The sequence below is a fragment of the Daucus carota genome, chromosome 1, assembly GCF_001625215.2.
Source record: "Daucus carota subsp. sativus chromosome 1, DH1 v3.0, whole genome shotgun sequence".
In the NCBI taxonomy this organism is placed as follows: Eukaryota; Viridiplantae; Streptophyta; class Magnoliopsida; order Apiales; family Apiaceae; genus Daucus; species Daucus carota.
Genome location: NC_030381.2, coordinates 36,216,233 through 36,226,243, shown reverse-complemented (window position 1 = coordinate 36,226,243; position 10,011 = coordinate 36,216,233). Strand labels below are relative to the sequence as shown.

The following is a 10,011-nucleotide window of genomic DNA, read 5'->3' as shown; positions in this document are numbered from 1 at the left end:
ACAGTTATCGGTTATCCAAAGTGGCACAGTAAGTACAAAAAGAGTACTAAAGGAACTGTGATTGCTTCTGGAAAGTGGAATAGAAACTCAGGCCACAGAGCTGCAAATGCTGTGATGAAAGCAGATGAAGATGAAGAGCATGATAAACAGATTGGGGATGAAAATGTTGTACTGAGTTCTAAACAGTTTGAACAATTGCTCAAAATGCTTCTAGTTTTAAGAGATGAGTTGGAGAGTCCTTTTTCAGGAATGGTGATGTTATGCAACAATGTTGAGAAAAATGTTGATGAATGGATAGTTGATTCCGGTGCTACTGATCACATGACTTCTCAGCTGGACATTCTCACCAATATCAAACTTGCTGCTTCTCAGATGAAAATTAAACTTCCTACAGGGGATACAGCAGTGATATCACATATTGGTGATGTTGAATTGAGCAATGGTTTGAAGCTGATTGGAGTGCTGTATGTTCCTACATTTAACCACAACTTATTGTCAATACATAAATTGGCACATGATAATGCTTGTCAGGTTATGTTTACACCAGAAAAGTGCTTGGTAATTGGGAATCAGACAAGGGAAGTACAAGGCATAGGTTACTTGAGAGATGGACTGTATTATATGTCAAATGCTCCTGAGAAGTCAACTCTGGTCTGTAATAACAGTGTTGTAGACAGTCAGACTGCAGCATATGAGCTGTGGCATAACAGACTTGGTCATGCACCCATGGCAAAAATTTTATCAATTTCTGAGATAAAAAATAAGGTCAAAGTTGCAAAAGCTGGTGTATGCATTACCTGTCCTTTGGCAAGATTCACAAAGCTGCCATGTGCATTAAGTGACTCACATGCTGAAAAGGCTTTTGAACTAATTCATGCTGACATTTGGGGACCATACAGAGTTACTACAAAAGGCAAGTACAGATACTTTCTGACAATTGTTGATGATTTTTCCAGGATGGTCTGGGTCTATTTGCTGCAATACAAGTCTGAATTCTGTAAAAGTATCATCAGTTTCTACAATTATGTGGTGACACACTTCAAACAATATATTCAGACTCTTAGAACTGATAATGCTTTGGAGTTTAAAGATAAGCAGAGTATTGAGTTTTACAGTGCCAAAGGCATAATTCATCAAACATCTTGCCCATATAAACCACAACAGAATGCAAGAGTTGAAAGAAAGCACAGGTATATTCTTGAAATGGCAAGAGCACTTAAGTTTCAATCAGGACTGGAAGTGGAATTTTGGGGAGATTATGTGTTGACATCTGTCTACATAATGAATAGACTTCCATCTTCTGTATTGAATGATAAATCTCCATATGAAGTTTTGCATAATGAGGTTCCAGATTATGATGCTATGAGAGCATTTGGCTGTCTTGATTTTGCTTCTAATACATCTGCAGTTGGAGATAAATTCTTGCCAAGAGCTGTTCCTTGCGTGTTTTTGGGATATCCACCAAACATTAAAGGTTACAAGCTGTTGAGTCTTGAAACTAAGGTGGAATTTATCAGTAGAGATGTGATATTCAAGGAGAATGTGTTTCCACACAATGCAAATTCTACTGCTGAATATTTGGCACCACTGCCTGTGGCACTGCCACATCCTAAACCTGCTGTGGATTATGACTGTGATTACCTGATAAATTCTGAGTCTGATAATCATGCACAGACTACACATGAAACTGAGCCACTCGAGAATCAAGCAGATGACTCATCAGGTAACCAATCAGCAGAGTCACAAGAAAATGAAAATGTCTGGAGATCAACCAGAGTGAAGAAACCTCCTTCCTGGCTTAAATCATATTCAACAAATTTTGCTGAACATGATAATTGTGATCCTAAACCAGTGTCTGCAGTCATAGATAAAGTAGTGGATTCTAAATTTCAATGTTTTCTGACTTCAGTTACAACCAATAATGATCCTACTACATTCAAGCAAGCTGTATAGCATGCACATTGGATTGCTGCTATGAATCAAGAATTGGATGCACTTGAAAAGAATGGTACTTGGATTATTGTTGAGTTACCACCAGGTAAAGAAGCCATTGGGAGTATGTGGCTGTTTAAAACAAAGTACAATCCTGATGGTACTATTGGAAGGTTCAAAAGCAGGCTGGTAATCCTTGGTTGTAAGCAGACACAAGGTGTAAATTTTGGAGAAACTTTTGCTCCAGTTGCCAAAATGGCAACTGTTAGAACAATGCTGGCAGTAGCTGCTATTCAGAACTGGTTAACATTGCAAATGGATGTCACCAATGCATTTCTGCATGGTGACCTTGATGAGTGTTTATGGAATTACCACAAGGTTACTCAGGATGGGGAAGCAGGATAAGTGGTGATAACTCTCATATTGACAAGAAATTTGCCACTGGAGCAAGATTGGTATGCAAGCTTGTGAAAAGTCTATATGGACTGAGACAGGCACCAAGGTGCTGGTTCCAAAAGTTGTCATCTACTCTGATTCATGATAATTACCAGCAGTCAAAAGCTGATTACAGCTTGTTCACAAAAGTCACTGGAAATGAAATAACACTAATTCTGGTGTATGTGGATGATTTGTTAATCACAGGAAGTTCCAGTGCACACATTGGTGAGCTTAAGAACATGCTGTCAAAGAACTTTCATATGAAAGATCTAGGAGAAGTGAATTATTTTTTGGGACTGGAAATTCACAGGTCTGCAGAAGGGTTTTTTGTTTCACAGAAGAAGTATCTTATGGATCTTCTGAAAGAATATCATATGAGTGGAGTTACTCCAAGTAAGTTGCCAATGGAAGCTCATGTTAAACTGACACCAGACAAAGGGGTGCCACTGCAAGATGCACAACCATATCAAAAATTACTTGGCAAGCTCATATATTTGACAGTAACAAGGCCTGATATAGTATACTCTGTACATATACTCACTCAGTATATGCAGAAACCTACATCAGATCATATGCAGGATGTGAAAAAATTGTTGAGGTACTTGGCAGGAAATCCAGGTCAAGGTATTCTACTGGCAAGTAAATCAGCTGCACTATTAACTGCATACTGTGATTCAGATAGGGCCAGCTGTGCATTCCCAAGAAGGTCTACTTCTGGATCTTGCATCATGTTGGGAAACTCTCATGTCTCCTGGAAAACTAAGAAGCAGACAGTTGTAGCTAGATCAAGTGCAGAAGCTGAGTACAGGTCCATGGCTCTGGCAAGTTGTGAAGTGACCTGGTTAAGAACTCTACTGAAAGATATGGGTATTACTCAGTTGCCTCATACTGTTCTTAAGTGTGATAATCAAGCTGCCTTAGCAATTGCTGCTAATCCAGTTCTTCATGAGAGGACAAAGCATGTAGAAATTGATTGTCATTTCATAAGAGACAAGGTGGCAGCTGTTGAGATAGTCACCACTCATGTACCTTCTTATGCACAGATAGCAGACATGTTTACTAAGCAGTTATCAGCAAAACAACATGGCTACCTGATGTCCAAGCTTGGTGTTTCAACCTTTGAGTCACACTGCAAGCTTGAGGGGGAGTGAAGTGAGGGCATTTGTGTAAAGCTGTTATAACTGTTAGGAGAATATGGTCATTTCATACTGTAATTCTGTTACAGAAGTTAGTTACATTGCTGTGTGAGTTGGTGGAAATATAAGCTCATGTATTTCATTACTAAGGACACAACAGTGAGTAAGATGTATAATCTTCAGTGCATATTATCACAGACATGGCTTTCTGTTATACACTTTGATTGCTTGTAGTTTTCTTTAGATTCCGCTCTTTTATTTCCCTTCGTATGTCCTCTCATTAGTCATTACTTGATTAAACTAGATTTAGATTATCCGTTTCACGATACAAGCATTCATGAAGACAGTCGATATAAATCTAATTGTAAGATGTGGAAAATTTAAAGAATTTGAATAAGATTAAATTGCAATCTGAGTATGTAACGAGACGACACTGTTTTCAAGTGTTTTTTTATAAATCCAAGTGGTTACTAAGAAAAGGATTATTTTACTTCAAAAGAAAAAGGATTATTTCTTTTCGACCTCAGTTTTGATTTCGGGAGTTCAGAAGAAGAAAAGGAAATATTCAAATATTAAACTATTAATTTATTCCTGTTTACTTAATGAAATAAGATAGATTAATCCAAGTATCGAGCTTTACGTTAGCCGCGCAACACCCATTAACTCTGCATTAACATGATATTGTCCGTTCTGGACTGTGGTCAAGTCCGCACGAATTTATTTTTGGGCTCCTCCCAAAACGTCTCATATTAATGGAGTTCTTTGCCTGCTTATATTCAAGATAAATCTCTAATCGTATAGAATACTTAAATAAAAATCATTAATATATGTTGTAAATAAAATATAAAAACTATGTAAAAAAAGTTCAACCAAGTAACTAAAAATCATTAATACATATCGCAAATAACAAATATGAGAATTATGTAAAAAAAACTCAACTCCAAAAATACTTTTTCATCGTATAAATATATTGTCGAATCTTTAGAGAGATCTGTAAGTAATTTGTAAGAAAAATTCATACCATTTACTCCCTCCGTCCCCTTTTACATATCCCCGTTTGACTTTTGACCAATCAAATTGACTATATTTTGACTGAAATTTTACATATATCATATAATTCAAAAAATAATAAAAATTATATCATTAGAAAGTATACTTAGTGTATTTTAATATGCAATTTTCAGATTTCGAATATAATGAAGAGATAATTTATAATGTTTAGTCAAAATTTGGTCAATCTGACTGGTCAAAAGTCAAATGGGGACATATAAAAGGGGACGGAGGGAGTATTATGATATTCGAGCGATAGTCAATCAAAGATAGCTTATATCATCAAATCACACTGTTGCACAATGCCTTGAGGGTTAACAATTTCTACACAATGCACTAAATCCAATTTATCCAATCCTTTTGGAGATGCCATTAGAACATCTTTGTTGAACCTATAATACATTGTACTTCGATAATATTATTTATATTTTGAAAATAATATATTTTTAATATTTTGAATTATTATAAATAAAATATATAACTTCAATATGTTAATAAATGATGTAAAATCTTCTTATGGGTGTGTAGATATTCAACACATATAGTCAGTATGAGAAAGCTGGCTATATTTATAAAAAAGAAAAATGTACAATATTTGAAATTAGTTTTTTTATATAATACCTATACATTTTTATTTATAATATATAATGATAATTTTTAATTAAAAATTCTATATTATTAGAAATACTCTAAACCTTTCCTACCACCTCACTATTTTAGAAAAATTAATATAACATGATCAACACAACCAATATGCCAACTAAAAACAAACTAACGTATAAAAGTGAATAAAATGATGAGAAAATAAATGAAAAAAGGGAAATTGTAGGATGGAAGTGGCCGTGTCGTCGCGTAAGTCATGGTCATCATCTCTGTTCCGTAGAGGCAACTTAAAACGTGTAACAATAGCAACCACCTCGTAGACATCAAACACTAGTACAAAGGATAAACATGTCTCAGTAATTTCTACGTAGTAACATTTCTATTATTATATTATTACTTAAACTCCAAAAGGGTCCCCCATTCAATCATGCGCACACACACACTTGTGTATATAGCCTTCTCTTCATGGCTATATATATGTGTGTGTATGCATGAGGTCTGTCGTCATTCATCAACTCTCCCTTCTTTTCTTTGATTTTCACAGGATTCTTGAATAAAGCCGTTTGGTGGTTTGTGTTTTGTGTGTGTGATTTCAAGGTGTTTTGGTGTGTGTGGAGATTTGAGACAAGAAGATTTGATGGTAATATTTGCGAGGAAGGAAAAGGAGGGAATGAGAGTGGGGAATAAGTATGAGTTAGGAAGGACACTTGGTGAGGGTAATTTTGGAAAGGTGAAATTTGCTAGGAATCTTGATTCTGGCCACCCTTTTGCTGTTAAAATCTTGGAGAAACAGAGAATCATTGATCTCAAGATCACAGATCAGGTGAATTTTTGTTTTTTGAAATTTAAGTGTTTGTTAAATTTGGGAAGATTCTGATTTGTTTACTGTCTGAAAAGGGATCTGAATTCTGACAAGTGAAGTACTGTTTTTTGGACAGATTAAGAGGGAGATTGGAACATTGAAGCTCCTTAAACACCCTAATGTGGTTCGTCTACACGAGGTATGTTGTGTTTGTCCCGCTGGGTTTCAGTATTTTATTAAATTCTTCGTTTTCGTCAGAAAAAAAATATTTATCGAATGTCGCATGCTTGGTGAATTATGTTTAGTAAGGATATTGATCTGATAATTAGTTTTTGCATCCTCATTCGGTACACAATTTGGTAAATGTTTTGAGATGTTTAGCATTGTTTATATCGTAGTTGTACTAATTATATGGTTAAAGTGTTGATTCTATCCAAAAGTTATTCAATTTTTTGTGTTAGCGAGAAAAGGTCAAAGGTCATATTAAGAATAAGACGAAAGCAATCTATTCTGATGGCTTGATGATGAATATTAATGAAAATTTAACTTAATTACATAATGAAGAACACGCAATTACAGAGATAACGATGGATTAGTTGTTAAGTATATATAATTAAGCAAGAGGCATCAAAATGATGGGAAAGGACAAAGGGGAGGCAAAAATGTGGTCTCAAGTACTCTTGACAGCAATTCAATTCATTGGTCTGAATTCCAACTAAAACCACTTTTACATCCTTTTGTTCAAGTGCGTGTTTCTTGTTTGTTTGAAAGCTGAAACATTGTTTTCGTGTGCTTATGTTTTTATGGGGGGTCAATTTATTTATTTTGGAGGGGAAAGGATACAGCCAAACTGGGGACTACCTTCCATGTTCTTGTTGAGCCCACTTATACAAATTGGAGTTTTGTAGTTGATTAGAAGTGTAAAATAATTCAGCGAGAATGTGACAATGATCATTATCCGTAATGAAGCTCTAATGTTTACGCTAATTGGGTGGGACCTTCGGGATTTGGAGCAACTTGTGCTCCAATAATTGTTGGGAGATTTCGCATATTTGTTGGAACTTGGAAGATATCTACTGGGCCTTTAAGTTTAAACTATACGAAATAAAGTATTGCTAGTAGCTTAAAATAGGAGGTCGCTTTTTATTTTGAGTTTGTTGTTTATTGCTTTTGAGCAAAGAGAGGATAGTAACGAACTAAGAATCTGGTTTAGTAGAGTATTGTCGAAAATGATATTCTTTATGCCCGGGTTCTTGTATTTTAGTATCGCCTTTTCTCCTGTCGATTATAGTTTATGTTTAAGATCAAAAAATATTTCGTAATTTAGACTGAGTGGGGTTTATATGTTAAGCCCCTCTGTTTTGGTTGTTAGATCTTCGCTCAGGATGATATTGGTTAAAAATTGAGCACCAGATAGAACTCTGAATTCGGGTGGAAAGACAGAATGATTCTTGAAGCAACTTAAATCACGATTAACTGCACTTTCCGACTAGATAACTCTAGTTCCAGCTTTGGATCGTCCTTGAGCAAAGTTTTGAACTCTATTATGACTTTAATCTTTGACAGCTAAACAGTTTTTACAACCAACGTATAAGCATGCTGCTGCTTAATACATTTGAGATGGAGAATTCTGCTGTAATAATATAAATCGCTAATTTTAGTTTCTCTCTTTTGAATATTGACTTAAACACAGGTCATAGCAAGCAAAACCAAGATCTACATGGTCCTTGAATACGTGAATGGTGGTGAATTGTTTGAAAAAATTGTAAGCAGCTTTTGGTTATGTGATACTGAGAGTAAACTTCTATTTCCTACATCAATTAACAGATAACGTTATATCCTCGTGTTGTTTTTGCTCTACAGTCTTCTAAAGGGAAACTCTCAGAGGCTGTTGGCAGAAGGCTATTTCAACAGTTAATAGACGCGGTTAGCTATTGTCATGATAAAGGCATTTTTCACAGGGATCTTAAGGTTTATATCCTGAAATATTTGATGAACTCTCTCTAGTCACAATAGATTATAATAGTTCAATTTCGAAAGTGAGGTTGCAACTAATTACTGATATATGCAATTATTTTGTTGATGAACAGCTTGAGAACGTACTTGTTGATGCAGTAGGAAATATAAAGGTTTCCGATTTTGGCCTGAGTGCACTACCCCAGCATCTACAGGTATGCATCCTAATCTTGCATATCATAACCAAATTAGTTTCTTAGGGATCGAGACATTTGCTGATTTTTTACTATATTAGGATGACGGATTATTGCATACAACCTGTGGCAGTCCCAACTATGTTGCTCCTGAAGTTCTCAAGAACAAAGGCTATGATGGTGCCACCGCTGATACTTGGTCATGTGGAATAATATTGTACGTGATTCTCACAGGATATCTACCATTTGATGATAGAAATCTAGCAGTTCTATTCCAAAAGGTAAAAAACTATTTCTCCCCATTTATGGACTACGGGTTAAGTTTTTACAAATTGCAAGATCATAATTCTAATTTCTGAAAGTAATGCAGATCTTCAAGGGTGAAACTCAAATTCCAAAGTGGTTATCCCCAGAAGCCAAACACCTTATAAGGCGGATTCTCGATCCCAATCCCAGTACTCGAATAACAATGTCAGAAATTAAAGAACACGATTGGTTTAAACAGGACTATACTCCTGCACATCCCGAGGAAGACGATGATGATGTCCACATAGATGATGAAGCCTTGTCAATAAATGAGGTATTATGCACAAAAATAAAAAATCTGGTTTTGTGTTTGGTTGTTTGGATCAGATTTAGATGTCGGAATGAAGTTAAACTAAAAAAACGCTAGTGGAAGAGAAGGATGATGATGGACATGAAATGTGATCAGAGTGATGAAGATGATATAGTGTAAATTGGAAAATGAACGAAAGGGATGGATAGATATTATGCATGTTTAATAGTTAGCCTAAATTTCATTCCATTCCAGACGACCAAATCTCTTCTCTGTCATTTAAAGCAGCTTAAAAATTTAAATTCTTTTGTTGCAGCCCCCTGGAGCAGAAAAAGATCTTAATTCACCATCCCATCGCATCAATGCCTTCGAGCTAATTGGAATGTCCTCGTGTCTGGATCTCTCAGGATTTTTCGAGAAAGAGGTAGCTCCCACGGCTAAACTAAACCACCTCCATAAATATAGAACTTCCATGATTTTTCCACATCATGTTTTCCAGCTAAGATACTAGATTCTAAGATATGTAGTTCTATCATTGGTTTTTTAGGATGTTTCGGAGCGGAAGATCAGGTTTACATCAAATTATACCCACGAAGAATTGACCGAGAGGATCAAGAGTACAGTATTGCAGATGGGTTTTAGTGTTCAAAAGAAAAATGGCAAGGTCAGTTCAGTTATTTTCCAACTAGTAACGTCTTTATATTTTTCTAAACAAGCCTGAAACAAAAAAGGTTAGATACCGGTGTTGATATTGCTGAACATGGTTTATCACGATCACAGCTAAAAGTGACTCAAGAGCATAAAGGCGGGAAAAACTCGGCTAATCTATCAGTTGCAGCAGAGGTTAGTACTTCCAGAAATAATACAGAAGTACGCCACCCTTCAGAGGAAGGACGTTCCATTTTTATGTATTGATCTATTTTTCTCTGTTGGACAGGTTTTTGAAATCAGCCATATGTTAAACGTAGTTGAATTAAGAAAATCTTTCGGAGATGGCAAAGTCTATAGACAGGTTCGCATATATCCCTCTCATTCCCGAATCCTGAATTAAAATCTCCCTGCACAGTTGTACATTTCTGACATACGTATACGTTTTGCAGTTGTGCGAGAAGTTGATGCATGATCATGGTGTATCGCGTAGTCAAGAGCTTTTGGCAGCAGAGTTTTGAAGGTGAGGACAGATGTAGATACCCAGGACAGCAATGTTGTAAATGCCCTCTTGAACTACTTGTACAGAGAACTCCTTTTCCGGTGCCAATTATGAAATGCAAGCTATAGCGCCTTATGAACAAAGTGTGCTTACAGTGTGGTCATTAGTAGAATAGAGTAATTTGGGAGTAGTGT

At 35.9% G+C, this 10,011-nt stretch overlaps 1 protein-coding gene across 1 annotated transcript; it reads left to right on the top strand.

The window, feature by feature from the left end:
* Nucleotides 1-5,527: 5,527 nt before the first annotated feature.
* LOC108205265 (CBL-interacting serine/threonine-protein kinase 1) lies at nt 5,528-9,960 on the top strand. Its single transcript, XM_017375152.2, has 12 exons — nt 5,528-5,982; nt 6,098-6,160; nt 7,655-7,726; nt 7,825-7,932; nt 8,052-8,132; nt 8,213-8,392; nt 8,482-8,691; nt 8,984-9,091; nt 9,215-9,331; nt 9,448-9,510; nt 9,605-9,679; nt 9,768-9,960. Exons 1-12 carry the CDS (start codon nt 5,797-5,799, stop codon nt 9,834-9,836), a joined length of 1,332 nt encoding a protein of 443 aa, XP_017230641.1. The 5' UTR covers nt 5,528-5,796; the 3' UTR covers nt 9,837-9,960.
* Nucleotides 9,961-10,011: the final 51 nt, after the last annotated feature.